The following is a 27,971-nucleotide window of genomic DNA, read 5'->3' as shown; positions in this document are numbered from 1 at the left end:
TCTATGATAAATAAAAACTCAGGGAATTATTTACTTTTATCACTCTCTTTCCTTTTACCTTTCACCCTCTCCCTCTTTCTCATTAGTTTTTCTGGTTGTCCCACAACCCTGTTGACTCTGAGTGAGTTTACTAAAGCTTCTGTCTCCTTCATGTGAGCTGCTGTTAAACTACATCTCCCCCATTCTGTATTTGTACTGACTAGTGCTCTGTAAATCTTCTCCCTGGAGGGTCTTGCATTGTCAGATTGGGAAGTATATGCCTGTCAGCCCATGATAATTGACAAGGAACACTGGGGGGAGGGAATCAATTTGAACTCATCTTGAACACAAGTAGCAATAAAACAGGGCATGCTAAGCACTCTGGGACAGGCTCATTCCACTACATTAGCACACACTTCACTTTACAGTGATTTGATCTTCCTAATAATGTCAATAATATTTCATTCTTGGGTTGTTTGAGGAATGGGCAGCAAAGTTGCAAAGTTGATAAAAGCTCTCTTTTGGCATTGCTTTTGCTGGAACAAAAATATTTACATATGTATTTATCTATGTACACACACGTGTGCATTCATATACATGTATGTACTGTACAAATACATATACACCACACATACATACGTGTGTTTATGTGTATACCCATATACATATGCATTAACTGCATGCATATATTATATATACACATATGTGTATGAGAGTATATGTATGTGTATATATGTAGCTCTTTAAAAATTTTGTGGAATTTTAGGCTTTATTAAATGTGAGAAGCCATTTCTAGAGGCCATCAAGTGATATCATGTAAACACATGTTTTTCTTATCCTTAATCTGTAAAATGGGGATAATAATCACATCTGTGGTCTAAGGTTTACATATCTCCATAATGAGCAAGATGAAATAAGTGATTCTAATGATACCTCCAAGCTTTAGTGACCAATAATTCTCTCCTACTAAGTCTTTCACAATCTGACTACAGCCTCCCTCTCAGGGCTTATTACATTACATATCACTTTATTACAATCCCCTTTGTTGCTACTAAATAAGCTTGCTTGCTATTCTTAGTGCATAACCTTAGGTCTCTCTCCTCTCTACCTTTCCTCAGGTTGCTACCCATTCCAAGAATGCATCTCCAGCACACAATTGGAAAACTCACTCTCATATAGGATTGATTCTCTTCTTTCTTATTTCACTTTTTTCCAAGATTCCTCAATAAAACCTCTCTAGTCTCCCTGAATCATGGCTACACTACTTTTCTCCCACATACATAATGAATTGCCTCATCCCTAACTCTTAGAAGTTCTAGTTCCAGGGACAGCTGGGTGGTGCAGTGGATAGAGCACCAGCCCTGAAATCAGGAGGACCGGAGTTCAAATATGGTCTCAGATACTTAACACTTCCTATCTGTGTGACCCTGGGCAAGTCACTTAATCCCAACTGCCTCAGCTAAAAAAAAAAAAGTTCCAGTTCCCTTCAATGACTTTGGTGATAACTACTGCATGAGGCCTTCTTGAATTTCCATTCCCCAGCTCTTACTGTTCTGTCCTACCCCCCTATTATTTTTTATTTACCTTATATATATGTGCATATATACAAATTTTAGATTTAGATTTACTTTTTTGTGATGAGTAGTCTTCCCAGTTTATAAAATTATATACATTTCTATCTAAATGAAAGGCTAATATTATTTATTTTTTTCTTGCTTTTGGAAAGCACATTGCAGTTTTCAAAGCATTTCCACACAAGCAATTAATAGAATAATAAAAAATATCAAGTCCACCATTCATCCAATGGCTATTCTTTTGGTTAACAAAATACAGATTTATGTTCAAAGTTAATCTTCTGGAGGGGTAAGCAATTGACTTTTTGTTCCTTTCCTTTCCTAAAGTAAGGATGTATACTTTTTCCTATGTGCTATAGACGCAGACTCTGATGATTAAAAAAAAAAAGAAAAACAACTGACAATCTCAGAGTTGAAAAGGATCTCAGATATCACCTGGCTCCAGCCTCCCTAGTGTGTGAATCTCCTCTAAACATCACCAATAAGTGGTCACCCAGACTGTTGGAGAACATTAGCACTTCATCCCCTGTATCATTTAATTGCCAAGCAAAAATGAAGATCGGAGAGATTAAGTGACTTGCCCCAAATATCAAAGATCAAGGTTCAAACCAATACTCTCTGACTCCAAATCCAGGAATCTATCTACTCCCTCATTTTGCAGCTTTCAGGTCCCTCCATGGTATACTTATAGCTATCTAAGTTCAGATCTCAGGGGAACTTCATATAGCTTCATTATAAACAATTACTTGAGGGCAGAGATGTGACTCTGGAGGCGGGATGGAGTTAGCCCCTCCCCAGATACTCCATGTACGACTTTGATCAGGTCAATTTCTGGGCCTCCATTTACTTATTTTTGAAATAACTTGAACTAAATAGCCACAAGGGACCTGCTCTAGATCACTGATTCTCAGATGAAGGCTCAGTACCTAGGGGGTACTCATCCATGGCTTGTCAGCTTCCCTTGGAACTCATAGGGTTATCCACTGACTCCTGCACACACTTGGAAAGATCATCCTGATATAAGATTAATTCTCTCCTGCCCTCCCCCCTTTTCCAATCTTCCTCAGTAAAACCTCTCTATTTCCCTGGATTATGGCTACTATGCTTTTCTGCCATATACATAGGGAATTGCCTCCCTGCTCATGTTACTGCTTTCACTGTCTCAATACTGAATCAGAAATTCTATATCATTACGGTCCAAGACCCTCCAAAATCTGGCTCCAGCCTGACCGTAATCTTAGGCCACGTTTCGCCCTATCGGATCTCTCTAGTTAGGCTCATCACTTGTTCTTTAAACATGGAATGTATGTCATCCCCCGCCCCAACCCCTTCTCAAGACAGACTCTGCAGCTCCCCAACCAGACACTTCCTTAAGGCAACTTTGAAAGGCTGTTAGGGAGCTTTGGGGATAGTAAACCCATCAACTCCATTGGATAACCCCACCCCCACCCCACACAAAAGTTCCACACCTTTTCACATCCTCTCTGACACCTTCAGCTCCTGCCAGACTCTGCTATCTCCCAAGGCATACCCTTCCACTTTTAGAAAGCTCTAATTGGTAGGAAGTTTATCTTTATGCTGAGCTGAAAGCTACCTGTTTGCCACTTCTACCCATGACTGATAGTTTTGCCCTTTGGAGTGAAGTAGATCAAGTCAAACTTCTATTTCCCAAGTTCACCTCACAAATACTTAAGATTTCCTCTAAGTCTTTTCTTCTTAAGCTTAAATTCCCTGTTTCTTTTGTTAAACTTCCTAGGGTCTAGCCCTTTATTCTCCTATAACAGCAAAGGCTAAGTGAGCATAGATCCTTATACTTGTCTACAGTCCTCTCATGATCCTGGTAACTCTTCTTCTATTGATAAGGGGGGAGGGGAGAGATACTACAAATATGTAGACATGCAAAATTAATTTTCATCTTAGCCATATTCCACATTTTCCCAAAAAGAAAAAAAAACTGTACTCAATATATTATAATATTGATTCAAACAGAGCTTGTAAATTTACTAAAAACCAAATAATTTTCATTTGAACTTTGTCTCTACTATCTTGTATTAGTGCGGCTGATATTTTGAAATATGTGTAGTATCTTACCTTTGTCCCAATTATGTTTCATATTATATCAGGCTCATTGTTCTAGGCTGTCATGAATTTTCTGAACCCTGTCTTTGTGATAGATGTATTGGTTATCTCTTCCATAATCATGTGTAATAAAATGTGTAAACTTGGTAAATATATAATTTATACTTTCATTGAAGTTATTGATGATAATGATAAATAGCACAAAGTACAGGAGAGATCTCTCTGGCACTGCAGTAGAGACCTCTTTCTAAGTTGATCTTAATCTATTCACATATATGTGTGTGTGTGTAGTTTTTTTATTTCTTTTTGGAGAAATGTGGAATATGGCTAAAATGAAAATTCATTTTGCATTTCTACATATTTGTAATATTTTCCCCATATATATATGTATGTATTTTTTTTTTGCTTCAGTAATTTAATCAGCTCCAAATCTACCTTAACTGCACTTTCAATTATATATCTTGTCCATAAGAACCTCATTAGAGATGTTGTCAGATAATTTTCTTTCTATCACATGACTTCTGTATTTATTTCCTTATTAATCTTTTGGCTCTTTCAATGGTTCCTCCCAGATAAGTTCAATAAAACATTTATCAGCTACTGACATATAGAGAACAATCCTTTGAAATATGATGATCCCATAGTTCCTGTTCACCACTGCATACCACATAATCATCTTTATTCAAAGATATTTTAACATTAAGTTCACAAAACCTAAAGATTTTTTTTCAAATAAACTACTTTTCAGCCATGCATCTCTCATGTTGTACTTATGAAGATGATTTTTTGAACCCAAGGATAAGTTTTTACATTAAACACTGTAAAATTTCATCTTGTTACATTCAGCTTTGTGATCCATTTTTTCATACATTTTGAGGATTATATGATACAATGTTTTATTTATCTTTTTCTTATTTCCTTTCTAGGTACTGCTCTTGATACTCTGAAATTCTTTCCCCACAGTAGCAGTCTTTTCACCCTGGAAGATTCTTATAGTCTCTTTCTCCAGTTCTCTTCTTCCAACCAGTCAGTTCCTTCTGGAACTTCCATTTTAAGGAAAGGTTTAGGTGAGCCATACTTAATCTTTTATTCCTCTCCAGATTCTAGGCACATAGTAATTGGTTAATAATTGCAACTTAACTTGATTTATATGTGTGTTATCTGAAAAACTGAAAAGTATGTCATAATTAATTAGGCAATTCTACTAGAAACTTTCTTTTAAGGATAAGTCAAACCACTGATGACTATTCTTTGGGTAGGTATAATAAACTATTTCTTAATCTACCTAATAGCACTGCCATCTGACCAATATCTCTTCATTTTTTTCAAAAGAAAATCATAGGCTTTTTTATTATATTGTTCAGTTATTTTTTAGTTGTGTCCAACCCCATTTAGGGTTTTCTTGCCAGAGACAGTAGAGTAATTTGCCATTTCCTTCCACCTTATTTTATAGATGAGGAACTAAGGCAAATAGATTAAGAAACTTGTCCATAATCACACAGCTAGTAAGTTACTAAAGATAGATTTAAATTCAGGTTTTCCTAACGGCAGTTCTGATACTCTATATTCTAGCTGCATCCAGTGATTTCTAGTATACTACAATGACAATGTTGCTTTTGTTTTTGCCTTCCATTTATTTTCTTGATCATATTTTCCTGGCCAACTTCTTGGACTTCTTCAAATTGCTATATCTTCTTCATATATAGTGCTACTATATACCTCACTTTTATCTATCCCATTAAGCCTCAATGATATATGTAAGATCAAAGTTGCCATCTTCCTTTAGGATCGTTCATTTACTTTGTTACCCAATCTCTATGCATTTTTTTGGTAAAAATTTCAAAGGTCATTAATTAGTCTTTTAAAAGACTTTTTTGCTTATGTATGTCTTTGATTTTTTGTGTGTTATTTCCACGTGTCTCTCCTGTTATTCTTCTTTCTAAACTGTTGATACTTTTCCACTTCTCTTTCTTTTTTAGTTAAAAGGCTCTTTTCATAAGATCTGACTAGACAACAAACAAATACATTTTTATTAGCTTTTGGTAGATGCATTCCATCTCCGGCCAGGAGCATGATATTCTCATATATTTTATGCCTTGATTCAAAAGTCTAAATCCTGTTCTCAAAAATCATCCTCTTAACTGGCTGTTCATTTCCTAAGTCTGTTTTTTTCTTCTGGAGCTTTTGTCTTTAGTCAGCATCAGTGATAAAATAAAACAAAAGGGGCAAGTAGGTAGTGCAGTGGATAGAGCACCAGCTCTCACTTCAGGAGGATCTGAGTTCAAATCTGGTCTTAGACACTCAACACTTTCTAGCTGTGTGACCCTGGGCAAGTCACTTAACCCCAATTGCCTCAGTACAAAACAAAACAACAACAACAAAAAAACCTACCACCTGTGTTCTCAAGATCTTTAGCTTCTTGCATAAGCTCTTACTGTCTTTAGTAATTGTCTCATTTTTTTCTGTCAATATCATCATAGTTATCCAATTAATTTACCTTCCTACAATATATGAAAGGTGACATGGTATCATAAAGATTTGATTTCAAAACCAGGAAAATATGAGTACAAATGCTTCTTCTGACAGAATGGTAGGGTGACCTGGAGCAAGTAATTAAATTTCTTAGTGGTCGGGTAACTCTAAAAATATAGGTTGCAAAGAGAGGTGCAAAAGATTGGTACAAAATCTTTTTATATGAAAATTCCCTACATCAGGAAAATCGCAGGTCTAGAATTTGAATTCTGGTTTTCTCGACTCCACGTCAAATGGATTATCCAGCGTGCCATGAAGATTACTATATTTTAGATTACAAAAACTTCCAATTGTATACTGCTGGCTCAGGGAAACTGAGTGCAAAGCAGAACATAAACCATAACATATGGGATAGCAGCTTCATAATGGGCAGACATTGCCTTGGGGCCAAGTTGCAGTGACCAAGCCAAATTCACTTGCAAGCAAAGCCTTTTTAGAATATCAAGCTTCCAGATGTGCGAAGTTGCTGCATTAATCCCTCTACACCTTTCAGACACTGACAATCTGTGCTCAGGAGACTGACAGACCTCATGTCTGGTTTGAAAATGTTAGACTTATAACACCAGCTCCTTTGTAAGTTTTTCTCTCACTGCAGAAAATTTTTTACCCAGGTAAGAGTCAAATTTCAGCAAATTAGTGCTAGCTCATTCTCAGCTAGGAACAAGATTCTTCTCACACTATTTCCTTTCTTGTACTTAATCTGTGCTCTATTCAGACTGGCTTCCTCACTGTTCCACAGAAATAGGTTCTCCTGCCTTTATGCCATTGTTTTCTCCATTACTCATGCCTAGGATGTCCTCCCTTCCCTGCCTTCCCATTTCTGCTTGTTGAAACCCCACTACTCCATAATTCTAGGTCCTATTTAAATGCAGTTCTTCAAAGGAGAATGAAGCTCTCTATCACCCCTACCCCCACAGCTGGAAATGAATTTTCCTTCCTTGGATATCTTACAGTATTTTGTTTGTGCCTTTTTAAATGTACTTGACATACTCTAGTTTGGCTTATGCTATATTTATTTGTATATTCATCTTATTTTAGCATCCTGGATTACAAACTTCTTGAGGGCATGGGATATTTCTTATTTATATCTGTATCTTCCTTAACATGTCATAAACACTCAATCAGCATTTCATTAGATTTTATTTAAACGATCTCAGTCGGACCCTTACTGCAGCAATGTGATTCTTTTATACTTCTCTAATTGACTTACTATTCCACTTTTTGGCTTTTCCAAACTTTCTGTTCCTTTATCAAATCGCTCATGGTTTTCTTTTCTCCTCATCCTTTCAGCTGGGCCCCTTGCCTTATATTTCATTGAAAAAAAAAATGAAGATATTTGTTGAGAGTTTCCTCTTTTCCTCTCTTCCTCATCTCATTTTCCTCAGATGCTTTCTGCCACCATCTCCTTCACTCCTCCAACTGATCATATTCTAACCCATCTTCTTCAGTAGATTGCCTCCTCTATCATTCTCACTCTCACTGATCGTCAATCTCTTCTGTTTATTTGCTGTTTGCTTCCCTGATTCCTACAAGCATGTTCATGTCTCCCCCATCCTCAAAAAAAAAAATCTCATTTTTTTCTGTCTATCCTTACTAGGCACTGCCCTATATTTCTCTCCTATATTATGGCTAGACTTGAGAAGGCTGATTTATAACTGATACTTTAACTCCCTTGCCTCTCACTCTCTTCTAAATTCTCTAAAGTTCAACTTCCCACCTCATCATTCAACTGAAACTGCTTTCTCCAAAGTTACCAATGATCTAAATTGCCAATTGTCAAATCTAATGATCTTAAAAAAAGCCTTCATTCTTCTTGACCTCTCTGCAGCCTTTGAGACTATCACTCTCTTCTTGTTCAAAACTGAACTCATTATCTTTTCCCTCCAATTCTCTGCTCTTCCTAATTTTTTTGTATTAGTTTGAGGATACTGTCATTCTTCCAGGATCGAAAATGACACAACTCAACTTCTCCTCCTGCCTCACTAACTCTCACCCCTACTAAGCATCCAATACATCGTCAAATCATTTAGATTTTTATTTTTGTAAAATCTTTTATATACATATATATGCACCCCCCCTCTCCTTTGACACTTCTACCACCCTGGTTCACCTTCTTATTATGGAGCAGTAGTGGGATTGCAGTCAGAGGATTTCTTCTTATTTCCAATTTGTCACTTCTTTCTGTCTGTACTGAGATAAGCTCTTTGAATCCAGGAGAGAATAATTATAATATTGGCAATTTTCAGAGGGAATAAGCATCAGAAGCTAATTGTAAAAATCTAATTTGTTTAATTTTACTTATTTAAATCTGGTCTTTGAGACATCCCTTGACAGATGTTGAGATTTAACATCCTTCACCTAAGCCACACAAGATGCCTTTGCCTCCTTCCCCTTTTACTGGTTGAGGTATTTCAGGACTGACCCAAGAGTAGGAAGGCCATCCTAGGAGTGAGGGAGTTCCCCTGAGTCTCCTGAGCAATCAAAGAGGAACTTGGGAGTATTTCTAAGCCAGTTTCTCCACTTGACCTGTTCTTCAGAGCTTTGCTCTTTCTATGTAGTCACAGGAATATTTTCAGGATTGGACACTGATTGTTTGAAATACATACTATCTGGATTCTCAAATGAGTTTGCATCACATTTAACCTGGCAAGGGACTCTATCACCTGAGTATGTCTTACCTCATAGAGTGTGATCAGGCCATTGGTCTCATTGGGAGGTTTCCACTGGACATAGATCTTCTCCTCAAAGGGCCCTCCTTGGATGGATTCAAGTGGAACAGCTCCAGGAACTAGGGAATGTGGAGAAGATAGGAGTCAAAGCAAAGTAGTGGAGTAAATGGTACTAATGTAGAAGGTAAAAGAATTAGACCTGGTGAACTGGATTTGAATTCCCAATGTACAGTTTCCAAGTTCTATGTCAACTGAGTGATTCCCTCATCTGTAAAATGAGAGTGATAGTGATTCATCATACCAACCTTACTGAGCTATTGTGATGAGTGCACTATAGAAACATGAGTAGCAAATAATACAGCAGAAAGACAACTTTCTGTGGCTCAAAGAGCACAATGAACCATTGCTATCACCAACAATACTGGATCTAGAGCAGATGAAAAGGAACTGTAGTATTGTCTCAAATTCTACATAAATCAAGACATCATAAAGGACTTATAGAAAAGCTAGTGTGAAAGAAGGTAGTCAGTGTGGCACAATGGAAAGGGCACTGGCTCCAATACTCAGAAAATCTGAATTCAAATTCCACTTCTGATGTTACTTATGTGACATTTTGGTAAGTTACTTCAATTCTCTGCACCCTGGTTCCTTCAGATATAAGATAAAGGGTTCCTTTAATTTCTGGATCTACAATTTTGTTTTCTTTGGCTAGGGGACACAGAACAGACACTGGCATCAAGTTAACCCTGGAACATTCAAAAGTAATCCTGACTCCATTTGTGTACCATCAGACATAGGGGACATTTTACAGAGAGTAGGCTGCATGAAGAAATAGAGATTTAAGCTCCAGGGTTCTGTCTCCTTTTTCCATGTAGGAAACAGCTCACAAAATGACATTCCTCCTTCCCCTTCCTCCCCCTTCTTCAGATTGGCTTAGATTTATCTGCTATCACAGATTCTCGTGATTTAGAACTGGAAGAACAAGAAATCATTTAATCTACTACCTCTCATTTAACAGGGAAGGAAAGTAAGGACCAGGGAGGAGGATAAATGGCAAGGATCACAGCCAATATCCATGCCTTCCCCTCTGTCCTCTAGTTTTCTGACTCCAAATCTACCAAAGTTCTTTCCATCAGAGAATACTTCTTCAAAGTATGCCATAGTGTCATGTGTCTCAAAGCTTCTAGATTGGGTTTCTGGTATTGAGATTCTGGTGAGATACATTCTTCTTCACCAGAATTTCAATCTAATTAAATCCTTCAGGCTATCTATGTGTGATTGGGGGGCAGGGGCATATTGCCATGTCAAACACTTCTATTGCTATGAGAAGGGTGAATACAGGAATCCTATTAAATATCAAAATCTCCTCCAACTCAATCTCCAACTTAAAGCTTGAGCAGCATTTTAAAGATAGGTTTTACATATCAAGAAGAAAATTTATGGCCATACTTACTGAGTCAAGGCTTTTTCTTTGTATTTTATCTTGTAAACAATAGGGAGCAATTGAAAGTTTTTGAACAGAGGAGTGACATTGTCAGCCTGCAAACCAGTGAGGGAACCACTAGATTAGTCTGGGTTCAAGGTGTTGAAAGTCTGAATCAGATTGGTGATTGAAGGATAGGACAAAAAAGGATAGCATAGGAGATACTGTGGAGATAGAATTAATTTAGCAACTGATTCAATACTGGGAAATGAAAGGGGAGGTGCTAAGTGAAGAATTCTCAATTACTAAAAAGCTTTTTTACTTAGAATTCATGTTTGGATGAAACTCAGCCATATCCCCAAAGTATTCTATGTTTATTATATTTTGTGCATATCCTTTTTTCTTTTTTAATTAAAGCTTTTTATTTTCAAATTATATACATGGATAATTTTCAACATTCACCCTTAAAACCTTGTATTCTAAATTTTTCCCTTCCTTACCTTCACACCCTCTCCTAGAAGGCAAGTTATCTAATATATGTTAAACATGTGCAATTCTTCTATACATATTTCCAAAAATATCATATTGCATAAAAATCATATCAAAAAGGAAAAAAATGAAAAAAAAACAAAACATAAGCAAAAAGCAACAAAAAGAGAGAAAATACTACATTGTGGTCCACATTCAGTTACCACAGTCCTCTCTATGGCTGTAGATGGTGTTCTTCATCACAAGACCACTGGAATTGGCCTAAATCATCTCATTGTTGACGAGAGCCATTGTGCATATTCTTTTTAAAAATAAATATGATTTATCTCAAAGAATGCTCAGATTGTCATTTGGGGATTCAGTTTTATTTACAGGGCCTACTGCCAATTGCAAAAGTCTACGAGAATTTTCAGGGGATTGATTTCAAAGGGAGCATGGGAGATCAGAGGATATTTCTGGGATTGTCCTTTAAAGGTTTGGAGCTGGAAGGTACCCTAAAACATAGAAGGCTATTAGTCGAAGATTGCTTAGAATACAGAATGATCCACTTGCATTGGGCCTTAGGACACAGAATGCAAGATCTGGAGGAGCCAATAAACCCCAGAAGTTAGAATTGGAAGAGAGGGTATGGGAATTGCCTAAAGTCACATAATTTGGGAATATAATGGCTTTTAGCAAGAAATCTAGTGACCTTTTTCCTGCAGTATCATCCTGCCTTTCCTAAGGACTGATCCTTCAAAAAATTGTTTCTAATTTACTTCTTGGTGAGACCTGGAAGAGTGTGCCTCTTGGTTCAAGCTCCCTTTTGGCCCAAAACTTCAGAATTTTCCCTGCAATAAATTCTTGATTTATTCCTGCCATGAACTACAGTACATATCTGTACCTGAAACTTCTGTTAAATTTAATAGATTTTCCTAAGAAAACAGCTTTGTGATCATTTCCTCAAACTTAAATCTTCTCCATCTCTTATTAACATTATTATTCCTGTTGTTCAGATCAAGTCATGTCAATGAGCATTTATTAAGCACCTATTCTATGACAGGCACTGTGATAAGTATTAAGACCAAGTTACCAAGATCAAAATCTTAAAGGTAAGCAGTTACCAAGACTTGTTTATTCAATATCCACAATATTTCTTGTATCATCTCCACTCTACCTTATTCTATCACCTGTCATGTACCAGAAGTATCAAATTTACTATTGGAAGCAAATTAAAAAACAATTGGAAAATATTTAACAATAACTCTGTATGTTCCCTGATTTGTGTCCTGCCAGTGAGCAGCATGAACTCTGTGCTTCTTGCCAGGCTCTTCCCTTTCTATTGCTTCCCCCCCCAAAAAAAAAAAATAAAATAAAACAAGTTAAAGTTGAAATTCCAAGTGAAAGAGGAAAGGTATTTCCAGTAAGTTTCAGGTTCAAGCAGCCAAGCACAGACCACTCTAAGATCTTCAGCCCTATTCCCAAGATCCAGCCTCAAAGCCACTTGATGGTTTGGAAGCAAATGAATAAGGAATCCTGCTCTAAGATACCAATACATAGCTAGACAGCTTGCCGCCTGCCTTATTAATGCTGCTTCTTCCCACTCTAATAATTACCTTCCAAACCTGGGATCTGACACACAGAAACTGTTCCCTAACCCCTATAACTGGGGAAGGTGGACATTTTGCTACTCAAATTTCAATGAAAATCTTTACATAATTGGTAGATGAGAGTGGAAAATAAGTTATTGAGCAAATGCAGTCAATAATACATTTCTTCAATTTGGAGCTACATATCTTTGTGAGGTATCATATTCACTTATGACAACCATTAAAAACAGATATTGAAAGAAACTGAACTCTTTGGAATCCTTGTATCACAAAATACCAGACCAAGAATTTCAAAATATTTTACTAATAGTATTTTAATAGGAGCAAACAGATTTTATACTGCTAATAGTTAAAACATATTAAATGTATTATTTCATCTTTAAGCCATCCTTTAAATAATATGTACAGTAGTAAATATATCTATATCTATATATAATGGATATTCTTATATTAAGGAAAGCTCAAAAATGTTTTGCTGTTGTAGTATTAAGATGCCATTAATAGATGAGATACAGCACAGTTTCTTTGGCCTGAAATTTATGCGCACTTATAATTTGGCTCCAATCAAATCTTCCAACCTTATTTTATTCAATCCACTCACCTTCAACTTCTTTATGTTCTAATCAAAGTGGCCAGTCCCTCATTTCATTCTATCTTTCCTTGTTTTATCTATATGAACTCAAACATTCCTTATGTCTAGTTAGCTTTTCTCCTTCCTCATCTCTGCCTGGTTTTATTTTTTTATTTTTTTATTTTCTTCCTTAAAAATACTACATCCTCCTCTATGCCTCATTCACTGATTTCTCCAACTGAAAGTGATCTCCTGTCTTAAATTTTCCTAGTCCCCTCTGAATCTTTCCTTTGTCTTACTTATAAATTATCTTTCATTATACTTAATCTAGGAAAGATATATCTCCAGCAAGCTATAAAATCTTTGAGGACAGTTAGTAAGAATAATTAGTAAGTAGGAAATTTCCTCTCTTCCTACCCCTCAAAAAACATCAGGTGAATTTTGCCTATCTTATTTACTGATAAGCAGTAGCCTCCTTAAAGTCTTCAGAGTTGCCTATTCCTACCCTTCCTTTACTATCACTTTCCCTAACAATGGGACTGGTGGCTGGGGTCTGTCACCCTTCAAGATGATATCCTAGGTTTTTCTTGCTTAACCAATTACTTTTTATATTTTTCCACATGATAAATAATAAAACTGATGCAAAGGAGGTGATCTGTGTGCTTAGTCCTGTATTGTTCTTTTTTTCCTTTTTTTAATCTACAACTTGAACAAAGGTGAAGATAGACTTCTTACCAGTCCTTCAGATGTCCCCAAGCTAAGACAGCCAGCTAACACATCAAATGATTCTGAATATAAAAAGATCTCATTAGACTAGAGCATTTGATCAAAACTAATAAAATTGAGGGGAAAAGTATATAAAATCTTACATTTAGAGTATTTAAGAAACTGACTCCCCCAATATAAGGTAGGGATATGGCAACTAGTCAGTTTATCTGTAAGAGATCTGGGATCTTCAATGAACCATAACCTCAATGTGAGTTAATAATAGGATACTTCAACTTTAAAAAGTTAATGTGATCTCAGGTCATTTGGAATACTATAACTTTTACAAAAGAGGAGATGACAGAACTGATATAACTGGTCAGACTCCACTGGAGTATTGAGGACTGGTTTTGGATGTCACATTCAAGGTAGAGAGCATCTAGAGGAAAGCAACCAAGATGATCAAACAGGTAAAAGAATCAGGTATGTTTAGCCTGTAGACAAAGCCCAAAGGAATCAAAAGATCTATCTTCAAATATAGACCAAATATCTATCAATATTTAAGGACAATATTAATTAACATTTATTTGGCAACTACTGAGTGCCAGGCACTGTGCTAAGCATTTTACAATCATTAACCTATTTGATCCTCTCAACCACTTCAGGAAGTAAAGATTACAATTATCTTCATTTATCCCCATATAAGTGTCTGAGGCTCGATTTGAGCCTTGACTTGACTTGAGATCCAGCACTCAATCCATTTCACTAACCTATATGAAAGACTAACATATGGATGATGAATTACTTAGAATAATCTGTTTGGTCTCAGAAGGGTGAAGACATTTGCAATTGAGCAAAATGTAAACTTGATATAAAGAGAAACTTTCTTACAATCAGCTTTAACCTAAAGTGGAATGGGCTATGTTGAAGATAGGAGGCTCTATCTCATCAAATGTCTTTAAACAAAGATTGGATAATTACTTACTAAGTGTGTTTTGGGGAAGACTTTTTCCCCAAATAAAGATTGGTCTAAATGGTCTTTGGACTTCCTTCCATTTTGATTACTCTGTGATTCCACTTATCCCAGGTAACAATAATGCTTGGAATGTGTACTTAATAGCTCTGTAAGTAGTAGTTATTTAAGACACATTTATTGAGTGACTTGAAATGGGTTCAAAACATTTCATATGTGTGTATTCTCAGTATTGAGAGAGAGTGTCCAAAGGGCTAGCTTAGTCTTGGGAATGAGAACTCAGACAATAAAGACAATAATAAAAATTCAAACACAGCTCAAAAATTACTAAAAAAAAAAAGTATGGAAAGATTTCTTGGAAGAAAAAAAAATTGCTTTTTGCCTTATCTTCTAAAAGTATGTCACTTGCTTCCCTCTTCTTAACAATTCATTAATGAATCCATGTTTTTTCTCCCCATGAATTTGTTTCTTCTATCCAACAGTCTGGGCCTTTCTATTTCTCTGACAGAGTTCTACAACAAAGGTTAATTGCTTTATAATTTTATTCTTTTTCCTTTTTAAAAAAAGTGCCCTGAAATTGCTAATTTTAACTGTGCTTCCTGTCTGTGGTTTCTTGCAAATTCTCTACAATTAAACCAGATGTTTAGTTAAGCTTTAAAGCTATGAGACAATTTCAAGGAAAGGTTTATTTCAATATAGAGAAGGACAAAGTGTTACAAAGGGCAGGATCCTGCTTTTTAAAATTCTGTTTACAGTGTGACAGTCATCAGAGCAGGCACTGTATTTCCTAGGCTGCTCACCTTTTTGTTGTTTAAGAACAGGTCAGCACCAGTTTGATTAAAATGAGGTTCATTGAAAACAGTTCTGAAAGATAATGATTGATAACCAAAAGTAAAATCCAGTATCCTAAATCAAGATTTAGGCTTTTAAGACAGCACTTCATTAATTTGCAATTGTGGGAATTTAATCCTCTGTCTTTTTTTTTTTTTTTTTTTAGATAATAGAACAATTAAAAAAAATTTAAAAAGGGTTTTCTCCCCTCAAATGATATTATATTTGCCTCTCTTAACATAGAGTAATAGATTTAGAATTAGAATGGTCCTTAGAAGTTGTCTCTTCTAGGATCCAGACTTAAATCAAAATCGAGGAAATTGAAGTTTAAAAACATTAAATTATTTGCCCAAAGTCTCAGAGTTAATAATTAATGAGTCTTTAAAGTGAAATCTGAATCCAGGGTCAATATTCTGTCTACTAAACTATACTATATCCTAAAGGCACTGATTAGTATTTTAACTTTTTCTTTTTTTACTCTGACTTAATTTTAACTCTGACTTAATACCTGTGTTCTTAACTCCTTTGTGATTCTAGACAAATCATTTTATCTTATTGGGCCTCAGATTCCTTATCTGTGAATAAAGGGGTTAAACTAGATCAGTGATGTCAAATTCATATAGAAACATGAATCCACAAATAAGGATCTTAGAAAGCTTGACTTAGAAAGCTACACATTAAATGCTAATGTATTTTTTCATTTATTTTGTTAAATTTTTCCTAATTACATTTTAATATGATTCATCAGCACTCTGGAATATACTGGGCTGTGGGTTTACTCTCTTTGTTCTAGATGACCTGAAAAGTCCCTGCCATCTCTAAAACTGTTATCTAAGAGCCCTATTTAAAAAAAAATGTATAATTGGATCCTGAGACAGCCTGGAAAAGCAAGAGGAGTTCTAGAAGATAACCTGAGTTCAAACCCCAGTCCTGCCACTCACTGTCCATGTGCCTTTGAGCAAGCTACATCACTTTCCCAGGTTTCAGTTTACCCTGCTGCAATATAAGAGAACTGCACTTGAGGACTTCTAAGGTCTCTTAAAGCTTAAAGACTCTAGGGGTCTATGAAACAGTGATGCTTTTAGAGGCAACAAAGTAAGTATTCAAGTTTTGGGGGATATTGTGGAAGATATTGCTAGTCAGTTTCTTTCTACAGTCCTGTCTAACCTGAAGATTCATTGGTTCTATGATCATTGAGATGTGTGGGGACTGTTTGTGGTTTAATCTTTTTTCAGTTTTGTTTGATTCTTGGCGACCAATTTTTGGGTTTTCTTGGCAAAGATACTGGAGCAGTTTGCCAGTTTCTTCTTCAATTCGTTTTACAGATGAGGAAACTGAGGCAGACTTGCCCAGTGTCACATATCCAGGAAATGTCTGCAGTTGGATTGAATTCAGGTCTTCCTGACTTCAAGCCTTTGCTGTACCTATAGCACAGCATAGCTGCCTTGGGGACTATTCAATTTCATACTAAACTGCCTTAGACTGACTGAGTTCATTAGGTCTATTTTTTAGTTTTTGTGTCCCTTTCATCCGTGTGAGGGTGTTACTTGTCATGTGTCACTGCTTGTCAATGTGCCTCCTTATTATAATTCACTGCTTTTAATGTTCCATGAACTGGGAAACCAGATTTAAATAGTCTTGTTTACAAAGTAAAGTAAGCTCTGAATGAGGCCCTTTCTTCTAAGTAACAGGCATGAACTTTTATGCATGATTTTCTAATATCAATTATGAGTGCCCAGAGGTCTTTCTTTCTTTCTTTTTTTTTTTTTTTTTGCTTCCTTTCTGGTTCTTTTCTGTACTCTATATGGCTGAGCTTTCTCACCAAATGACTTCTGAATAAGTGAAGTGTTTCTTAGAGTGACATGGAAAAAATACATTCTCTACCTTCGGTGATGATTAAGATTTCCCAGATGAAGTAATATGGACATAGCGTCATTTCTGCCATCACAGAGCAGATTATCATGACCATAGATACGATTCCTAATTCTGTAAACTACATGGAAAACAAATCCCATCAGAAGTGGAGCTCACAAAGAAAATCCATCATTTCAGTGAGATAGGTAATTGTTTTATCTCCCCGCAGAGCATTTCTTTCCAGGGACTATAAAAATGGTAGCCCAGTTCAATAAATAATTCTGCTGGATTCTCTTATGGAAAAGAAACTTACAGTTGTCTTCTCTGGAATTCCTTCCATGTTTAATAATCTCAGGAATTAGTATCATTTTGCACAAAAAAGAATTCAAATCAATCCAAAAACATTTATTAAATGCTTAGTGTTGTATAAGGCTATATATGTTTTGAAAAAAAATTAATTAAAAAAGGAAATATATCAAATCTTTAAAAAAAAATTTGATCATAGAAAGCATATAGAAGGTGAGAGAGGGAGGAATCAAAGACAATTTAGAGATTTTAAGTTTGCATACTTAATTCAGAAGGTAGAAATGCAACCAACATAAATCATAGAAAAATTGGGAGGAGGGATGGTTTTATGTGAATTTTGTGTTGGACAAGATGAATTTGGGGTGCTTATAAGCAGTGGTATCTATCAACCTGTTATTTCATGGAGATATGAGGTCCAGATCCTTTTGCTCTTTGCCTACAATAGCTCCACATGTTAAATGCTTGTTGAACTGACTGAAGTTTTCCATCTAAACATGGTTTAAGAAATGAGATACTTAAAACAATGGTGATATGAAGATTGGCCTTTCCTTTAATCAATTAATTGACCAATAAATGTTCATTAAGCTCATACTCTACTTCAGGCACCATACCTGGATTGGGGGAGCAAACACAAAAACACAACCATTCCTGTTTTCATGAAGTTTATTTTCTAAAAGGGAAGGAATTGTAGAGGCTGTCCAATCTTCATTTTCCAGATGAGGCAACTGAGCCTCGAGATGCATATGATTTGTTCTCAGTGCTTAGAACACTACATACATTAGATGGTCTCCATCTAAATGGGACTTCCATTCAGAGCAATATCATGCCTTACCCCCTCTGCCCTTGTCTTTTTTTCATTCCCTCTCCTCTCAAACTATAATGATAGTAGTGATCATAAAACTTCAGAAAAACCAACAGTAATACCTCTTCAAAGAACATGTAAGCGCTTCTGCTGTACACACCAAGTCATCAGGAAAACAAGAAAAATATGTAATTGGGGAATTGTATTGGTCTATATGAAGCTTTTGAAAGGGATGAAAATTGCTCATTTTGACGTATCCCAATTGTTTCTCAGTAAAAGAGAATAGAAATAGAAAGCTACCTCCTTGAGGGGAGTGATCATGTTATACCCTTAATAACCAGAGATCTGCCTTGTATATTTCTTTCTTTGGTCCAGATTTGTGATTTTATCAGTATAGGAATCTCCTAGTAAGGAAACTTCTCAATATATATGCAATATATAGTCCTGGAGAGTTCACTGGGAGTAATAAGAGGTTAAAGTGACTTGCAGAGAAGTCCAGCCAATGCATATCAGAGGTAGGACCCGGGGCTTTCCAGCTCTTAGGCCAGCTCTCTATCCACAGTGCTACAATTTCTCTTACCTTGCAGAGTGAACACTAAAGTACTGTTTGATCAGTTGAATTGAATATATAGTTCACAGCCTACTGATACTACTGGCCAGCTTTACCATTAGAATTGGTAGAATTTATTGCTATATCTCTAGAGAAGACCATTTTATTCAGCTGAATGAGATGGTAATAGGAATTACCAAGAGCTCAGTAGAAACTGTAAGATTATTTTGTCTTTGGAGAAGGGATTAGACCTACGTCTATCTTTCCAGAGAAGGGCTATTGAGCCTAGTTTCAAACACTGCAATGACTTTTCTTTTCCTTTATGAGGTTATTCCATTCCCAAAGTAACCGTTGATGAGGTCTATTTTCCTGACATTCAGTCTGAATTTACTGTTCTCAGTGCCATCTGATTCTTCCCAGATGTGCTATATGGATGAGTCAACACTTGTCCCAAAAAATAAATGAAATGACAAGTGAATGCAATACGTGATGGGGGCACCCAGGCTGCCAGGTTCCTTCCCATGGCTGTACTGATCCAATCCTCTCATTAAAAAAGAGTGTCAAATGAAAAAGCTCTTTTGGGTGATGTACCAACCCATACAATCATACTGTGTCAGAACTGAGGAAGCCTTTACATATCATCTGATTCAATCTCTTTATTTACAGATAAGGAAATTGAGGAACAGAGAGAAAAGGTAGCCATATTAAAATATCCGAGCTGAAAACTGAATTCAGTGTCCAGATTTTAATTTTTGAGCTCTGTTCACCATGTCCTAGTTCATAGTTTCTTTAAGTGAAAGCATAGATCTGACTCTTTTGACATCACAAGGCTCTGGGTTTGGTAATGATAGAAATTTTGAGGCCCCTAGGGCATAAGGGCAAGCAATGGAAGCTTCTATTCTGGCACTGATTCAGGAAGTACCTCAATTTTTATTTGTTATTCCAGCTCATAGTCTAGCGCTTGTCATATAGAAAGCTATTCTTAGTGTCAGCTGAAACAGATTTTGGGCAAGGGTTAGCTAGTCCAGATCCCCTCCTTTTTTGGATGACGTAATTAAGGCTCAAAGAGGCTATTTGATTTGTTCAAGGTCAAATGTAAGTGACAGAGGTAGTATTTGAATCCAGGTTCTCTGACAACAAAACCTATGCTCATGTTTTATAGATGGTTATTGATTATATATGGGATCCTTTCCCATGTAGAGATGCAGGTTCTAAAATCAGAAAAAGTAACTTTTATGAGTAGAATGGGAATTATTATTATTATTATGAATCAATCATTAACCATTTATTAAGCATTATGTACCAGGCCCTGTGCTAGGCACTATCATTAATGTTGTTTGAATATTTTTAAAGAGCTCTGATTTCATCAGGCTAGATTAAAGGTTCTTATCTAGGGATCCAGGAATATGTTTTGATTACTATATTTAAATATGATTCGTTTCATTATAAAAGGTAATCTTATGTGTTTTATGCATTAAAATTATTCTGAGTAAGGGTATTCTGGCTTTAAAAAACTTTGGGTTTTTTACACACAAAATTCAGACCCCCTGATCTAGATATTTCTTTAACCAAAGCAAATCACAGCCTCATTTCACTCCTTCCTCCTAACTCCTCCTCAAATGATTATTTGGTGGCCAACTTTCTGATAATGAGCTTCTCTGTCCTTCATCTAAGCTAGTCCTTGGACATCAGACTCTCATTAGTCATTGGACTTGTAATTGACTTTTCCATCTTGGAAAACCCTGCAAGACCCTGTGTCCCTCTAATGGCAGAGTTTTGGAAAATTCAGGCTAGCTCTAGGCCAGAATGAAGCATCAGAGGACAACTTAAGGAAGCAGTTATTATCACTGCTACTGGAAATATTATTCAGTCTATGTAAAAGAATGAAGCACAATGAATTAATGCCTAATCATCTATTCTTTCTCCCTGTCTCTTTCAGGCTAATTTCTAAAAGTGAGTAGGACCTTGGAGAGATTTGAGAGGGGGGAAGTGATAGGTAAAGTAACATTTTTTTTGTTTGTTTTTAGCTCGGAATCTTACTATTGGCACATGTTGTAGAGTTCACTGGAGGAGTTCACAGAAAGCTCAAAACATAGACTATTTAGAATAACAGAAAGAAAGAGCCAGAAAGGGGCTGGAGAAGTTATAGCAACAAAAAATTTAAGGCAGGACCAGAGAGATCACCATATGATAAGAGTTCTCTCCATTTAGTCAGACCCAGATCACACCATCTTTCTATCTTGACACCATGTATTCCCCTCTCCACTTCACTACCACCACCAATTTTCACCTCCTGTTCTGGGAACAGGCACTAATCAATGCAGTGCTTCTGAAAAGGGCACATCCTTCAACCACCCTATAACTCTCTTACCATGAGTTCTGTCATCACCATTCCTTGGTCACTACCCACCGAGTACTGGGTAACTGTTCAGTGCTTAATTAATGCTTTTCTGTTCATTCATTTACTTATTCATTCCACAAGAGCAAAATTATCAACTCTGTACTATGTACAAGACATAATTGTATAGAGTAGAAATACAAAGAAAAAATTCAGGGAACTCACATTCATTGAATCATAGATTTAAAGCTAAAAGGTATCTTAGAGACTATTTAGTCCAACCTCCTCATTTTACAGAGAAGGAACTTGAGGTCCAGAGAGTTCAAGTCACTTGTCCAAGGTCACATGGGTGGTAAATGGCAATGGCAGGATTTGAACCCAAACTACAGTAAACTGAATCCCAGGAAGGTAAAGTGACTTTCCTTTGATCTATTATTAGTTGTAGATGAGCATCACTGGATCTGGAATCAAGATCTCCTCACCCCTTCTGAACCCACAGAAAGGTTGAAGATGGTCTGTTCTGTCCCTGGGGTCTTTCCAAAGAGAGAAGTTCACTGGATATATTAGAGGTTTTTAATAATTCCAGTTAATAGCTAAGGTCTTTTTGGGACCAAGCCTACTCCGAGGTTATGCTCTCTCTCCCTCCTCATAGTGTCTTCCCTCTAATGGTATCTTTTTCTTTACTCCAGCTAACATTGCTTGGTCTAACTTTATGCTCTTTTAACTCTATTTCATATCTTCCATTCATGGTATCTGTTGTATTCCTTCATTCTGTCTGTAACCTATTCCCCTAAATAAATCTACTTTTTGCCAAAAAAAACTCCAGTTAGTGGAAAAATAACTGATTCAACCCCAAATCCATTGTAGAGAAAAAGAAAAAAAAATCTTATTTCTAAGTATGGGATATGTGTATGTGTATACATATAAACATATGTGTTTATGTATATATAAAAATACATTTTTAGAGAGAAGCTTTCTCTATGGGCATTTTTTCCTGGCCTGGTCTTTGCAGGACAACTGAAACTCTTGGGTTTTAGCTGAGAACAAACAGAAGGTGACCTCTTCAGCCCATAGACACTGGGAGTAAAGTCTTCTAAATTGCTTTATTATGGCTGCCAGACAAATTCTATCAGCAAAGCTATTTCTTTTTCAGCTGTCACTGTTGATTGAACACCCAGCAAGCAGGGAATATTCTTCCCAACCCTGAGAAAGGACACATACCATCCTCCTCCGTCTGCACCACAAGCTCTTCACTTTCCATCTTGCCCTCTGGGTTGGAGAGCACAAGCCTCAGCTGGATGGTCATGAATGGGCGCAGACCCCTCAGGGTATAGTGGGATGATGTCTGTATGACTTCCTCAGCTTCATACTGCTGTTGATTGAATACATACTGGTACTGGACGGTGAGGTTGTAGCTGTGGCAACGGGTCACTGCATACCCAAAAGGTTCCCACTGGAGGGTCAGTTGTCTGGAGCGGATGTCTACAATCTCCACATTCTGGGGACCGTGCACAGGATCTGTGAAAACATAGAAATGGAGAGAGCTATTGATAAAGGGCAAGAGAAATCTGTTTGAGGGGAGATATACAATGGTATAATATATCCAGTACATCATTATAAATACTCTTGGATATAGTTGATAGGTGATATGAACATTATACTTGGAATCAGGAAATCTGGGGTACATTGCTAGCACCTGATACATGCTAGTTGGATAATCCCATGTAGTCATTGAAATGGACCTTCATTTCCTTTTTATAAATGGACTTAATGCCTCCTAAAGTCTTTTCCATCAATGATTCTATGATCCTATGCATATGCTAGTTATATGACCATGATAAAACCACAATCTCTCTGAGTCTCATTTTTTTCAATCTGTAAAATGGGGATAATGGTATTTACACAGAATTTCTGTGAATAAAGCATTTTGTGAATCTTAAAGTACGACACAAATGTTAGATTACTTCTTGTTGCTTTTATCATTATTATTACTGCAATTAAAGGTTATACTAAGAGCTTGGAAACCTGAGTTCTAGTCCTTGTTTTGTCATTGACCATGAATAGGAAGATGGGAATTATTACTCCCATTTTTAAGATTGAATCCCAGAGAGAAGAAGTGGCTTAACACCTCCAGCCTTCTGCCTGTGCCCCATTTACCTTTCCCAATTATATAACCAGTAATGGCCAGAGTGAGGTCCCACACCTCAGATAAACTGACTTCCATCTCAGGGCCTTTTCTATTATACCTGATTGCCTTTCCAAGAGAAACAGTGAAATCAGACATCCTGGCAACAACTGTTAAGCATCTCAGTGTAATAACAAATTCAGAGAAACACTAGCCCTGGGACTTGTTGGGAGAATATAATACTGCTCTGAGGACCATTTTTAAAATTTCCATTTCATTCTAAATCTTTTATTTAATTAAAATAATAATAAAGTACTGTCACCATTTTACATATGAAGAAATTAGACTGAAGAGAGTTGAAGTGACTGGCTCAAATGTCAATGTGAGGATTTGAATCCAGGTTTCTTGGAATCAAGTCCAGCGGTTTCCACTCTATATTAATCTTCCGACTCATTTAAATAGGGACAAAGCAGGTGATTTTGCATTTCAGATCCACAAATGTATTTGTTTATTCATTCATTTATTCATTCACATACCTAATAATTTTGTTATTAATTCAATATACAATTTGTACAGAAGCATGAAAAAAATAGTATATAAGACAATATTTAGGAAGCACATGCTAGAACAGGGCTGGTAAACACAGTTAGGGGTTAAGAGAGGGCAAGCTACGGCTTGCATTTATGAGATCCTGAAAAAATAAGTTCCTATCTTGCAGACTTAGTTTCCTTCCATGTAAAACAAGAAATAGAAATTGAACCAGATCTTTCAGTTTTAGATCCCATATTGGGCTATGAATATGATCTAAATATGCATACACATACACAATAAGGTACTGTCAGAGAAGTTATCACATAATAGAATGATAGAGCACTATATTTGGAATCAGGAAGATGGGCTCAGATCTTGCTTCAGATACAAAGATGGACAATTTACTACACATCTCTATCCCTCAGTACCCTTATCTGTAAAATGAGGAAGATGGACTCGCTGGCCTCCTAAGATACTTTTCATTTCTAAATGAAAAAATACAGAAGATTCTTCACTGCAAAACATGACTGTTGGTCTAGTTGTAAACCTAATTTAAATGATTTCTGTATTTCCTTCCTCTTCCTCCAATCTTCTTTTGTAATTCCATTTCCTAGTGTCCTTATCCTTTCCAGATCTGACCCCCATCTAGTCATCTGGGAAACACAAAAATAAATCTGGGAAACCAGTTTCCATTTCTTCTTCCATTGAGCCTTAAAGTCCTTTCCCTAAAGGATCTTTGCTTCCACGGGAGCAGCAGTGAAAACAAAAGCCCATCTTTTAAAATTAGCATCATTTAACTAGTCTTGCTATAAGGCAATAAGAAATGGAAAACAATAATTTCCAAAGAATCAAATAAAAATATCACATGAAAGGCAGTAGTAAGAAAAGGTTATAACACTGAACCAATGAGGAATTACGAGGAAGAACAGGAATCAAAGACTTCATAAAGGAAATACATGATAAAAAGAGAAGATGGATTAGTTGCATGATTAGGACAAGGGATGACAGGCAATCTATCTGGTGCTCTCCTGGTATCTTTAAGACATTATAAAAGTAGATCTCATGAGGGGAACATAAAGAGTTGCACAGGATGGGAAAGCATATATAGCCTACAGACAGCATCACTGGAAAGAATTCCTGAATCAGTGACATCATAAACGCATTTGTACAACTTTGAGAGTGACAGCAAGGGAGGAGAGCTGGGTTATGGTCTTTGGGCTTCAGTGATTGAAAGTACTACTCCAAATACATTCTTCAGATACATTCCCACAGCATTAATTGATTAATCTTTTTGCACCAAGGGTGTGAGCTAATGGCTTTGGAACCTTGAGACATTTAATACTCCCTCTGTGAGCATTTATATTTTAGTAGCATTTTTTTTTCATTTCAAAGACAAAAAAAATCCTTTAATGTTCATAGGAATATATTTCTTATGGTTCAGTTTCAGGCATGATTACAATAGTCATCTTTTAAAATGATCTAGGGGAGTTTTCTGTAGAAAGGGAAGCCTTGGTGAATTCCTGTGAATCAGATAATTATCTTTCAGTATGATTTACAAAACGAATTTTCATAAAATGGGTTCATTGAAATCCCACAAATGCTGTATTCTTTGGTCTCACCATAGTGCCAAGGTGATCACAAGTTTGTAAGGACTATACTGAAGGATTAGTAGGCCCTGAAAAGTGGGAAAGACTTTGAATACTGGTCCATTAACTAACAGATTGTGTATCTCCATTAGAAGATCTAGCTGTACTCATGGAAGTTTATCATCAGAAAGTTGGCCACCAGGTGATGAGATTTTTGGCTAAAGCAAATTCATCAAACTGTTTACTAAGTCCTGGAGGAGGTGGCCATCTGCAAGAGTGTTTGAAGTAGCCAGAGTGATGACATCACTGATATTTTGAAGCATTGTTTTGTAAATTGATTTTGAGAAATTTGGTTGGTTAATAATGATCTGTATCATTATAGACTAAATATCAAATTTATCTAAGCTTTCTGGCAGTCATTTCTGCCCCTGGCCTGAGTCAAAAGCTCAGTGAACACCAAAACAAGTTGAAAAATTATGTTCAAACAAGCATAAAAAACCTGAAAATGCAAGTGACAAAATCGTAAAGAATAGGCTTTGTCCTAAATAAAAGATAGGTAAAGATATTCCTGAATACTTTTACAAAATATTAAAATAGAGGGCATATATCCCTTAACCATCCAAATGTGTCCCCTTTTTTAGACAAAGAATTTCCAGCTTCATTAATCAAATATCCTGGAATAGGGTTTCATAGTATTATAGATTAACAGATAAAAAAGAACTTAGATGTTACCAAGTTTAATCTCCTCATTGTACAGTTGAGAAAACTGAGCCACAGAGAGGCTAAGTGATTTATTTAGGGTTATACAATTACCAAATACTTGAAAATAGAAGGCCTAACTTTTAAGCTTACTGCCTTTTCCACTAACATCATGGACCATTTTGGTCATTCACTGGTTGGTTTTGCTTAATAGCTTCACTTTTAGCTCTTTACTCTTCTGTCTACAGCATAACAAACATCCAGATTATTCTAGCACTCAATTAACAAATATTGCCAGGCACTAACTATATGCCGGAGGATATAAAGAAAGGCAAAAACATGTTTCCTAACCTCAGAGAGTTTTTTTATTTTTTTAACTCAATTGTATTTTATTTTTCAGGTACATATTCTCTGTATCTCACCATTGAGAAAGTAAAATACAAACCAACCAAATAAAAACATTACAGACATGCATAGCCAAACAAAATGAGTTGAAGTGTAAAAAAAAAATGCATTTCAGTCTGCACTCTGAGTTCATCACCTCTCACAAAGTAGATAGCATGTTTTATTATGAATCCTCTAAAATCATAGCTGATCATTGTGTGGATCAGAGTAAGGAGCTTATATTGTGTAAATAGAAAATACAGTATAAATGGTATTGTTATGCTACAGTTCTCTTTAACTGTCCTGACTCACTTTCCTGCACTAGTTTCCCTTGTCTCAGTTTCTTTAACTGTTCTGTCTCAATCCTCTAAATTGTAAACTCCCCTCTGGTCCATTAAGACTGAGGATTATTTGCTCTAAGGTTATAAATTGTTAGCAAGATAAAGAAAAGAGCAGACCTCTTGACTCTTTTCTGTCCTCAAGAATTTACAATATCCCTCTAAAATATTCCAAGATACTCACTGATATCTTTATTTCTGTGTATTCAGACATTCTGTCTCTGGGTTTTTAGGATTTATGGCCTCCCCATCCTGACAGAAGTTTTCCTGTGCTTCTTACCCCTTCCTTTGTTTAGAGAAAAGGTATTTAAGGAGTTGGGATTCCTCCATTCATTGCTGGAGTATAGATGCTGGATGCTGGATTCTTTGAGATGACAGTCTCCTCCAGCCCTGGGACCAACATGGATTCCTTGGTCCCAGTATATCTTTATCTCTGTCTGACTGGATAATTTGAGACGAGAGTCCTGTCCAGTCAATTATACTCTCCCATTAATAAAATATTAAAAAATCTCTAATCTCTCCCCTGCCTCCAGTTTCTCCGGCATTACAGCATGCTATCTTAAGGGGAACACACTGGGGTTGGGGATACCTTGAAAGGTCTCCCAAAGAAAGTGGGATTTCAGATGAGTCAGGAAGACACTAGGGACAGGAATGAAAAGAAACAGTATTTTAGGTATGGGGGAAAGCCAAAGAAAAGACATGGAGCTGAAAAGACAAGGTATCACGGATGAGAAATAGCAAGAAAGCTGATGGATGAAATGGTACATGGAGGGGAGTTAATGGAAAGGTAAGAAGGGCACCAATTGTGTGTTTTTTCCATCCAGGCTTTCCCAAGCATTTGAATGCTGAACCTGGGGTATAAGGTTTCTTTACCTCCTGAACTCCAATCAGTTAGCTCTGGTCTGCCGGTGGAGCTCACACCAGACTCTGTGGGAGAGGATGTGAACAGAGGTGGAGATGCAGCCAGAACATAAGTCATAGCTCTCTGGCTTTTAGGGAAAACTGGTAAGAAAGCTTAGAGAAAGCAAACAGCTGGGAGGCAGA

At 36.5% G+C, this 27,971-nt stretch overlaps 1 protein-coding gene across 9 annotated transcripts in view; it reads right to left on the bottom strand.

Annotated features, from left to right (window-relative positions):
- PTPRT (protein tyrosine phosphatase receptor type T) overlaps positions 1-27,971 on the bottom strand; it is a 1,291,476-nt gene that overhangs the window by 355,345 nt on the left and 908,160 nt on the right. For all 9 annotated transcript variants that reach the window (XM_051979271.1, XM_051979273.1, XM_051979274.1 and 6 more), the window contains exons 8-9: positions 22,486-22,782; positions 8,843-8,952 (exon numbers count right to left, since the gene is read on the bottom strand). In XM_051979271.1, coding sequence (XP_051835231.1) covers positions 8,843-8,952; positions 22,486-22,782 — 407 coding nt within the window. The remainder of the gene's footprint in view (positions 1-8,842; positions 8,953-22,485; positions 22,783-27,971) is intronic.

The sequence above is a fragment of the Antechinus flavipes genome, chromosome 2 (genome assembly GCF_016432865.1).
Source record: "Antechinus flavipes isolate AdamAnt ecotype Samford, QLD, Australia chromosome 2, AdamAnt_v2, whole genome shotgun sequence".
In the NCBI taxonomy this organism is placed as follows: domain Eukaryota; kingdom Metazoa; phylum Chordata; class Mammalia; order Dasyuromorphia; family Dasyuridae; genus Antechinus; species Antechinus flavipes.
This window is presented reverse-complemented; position numbering and strand designations above follow the sequence as displayed.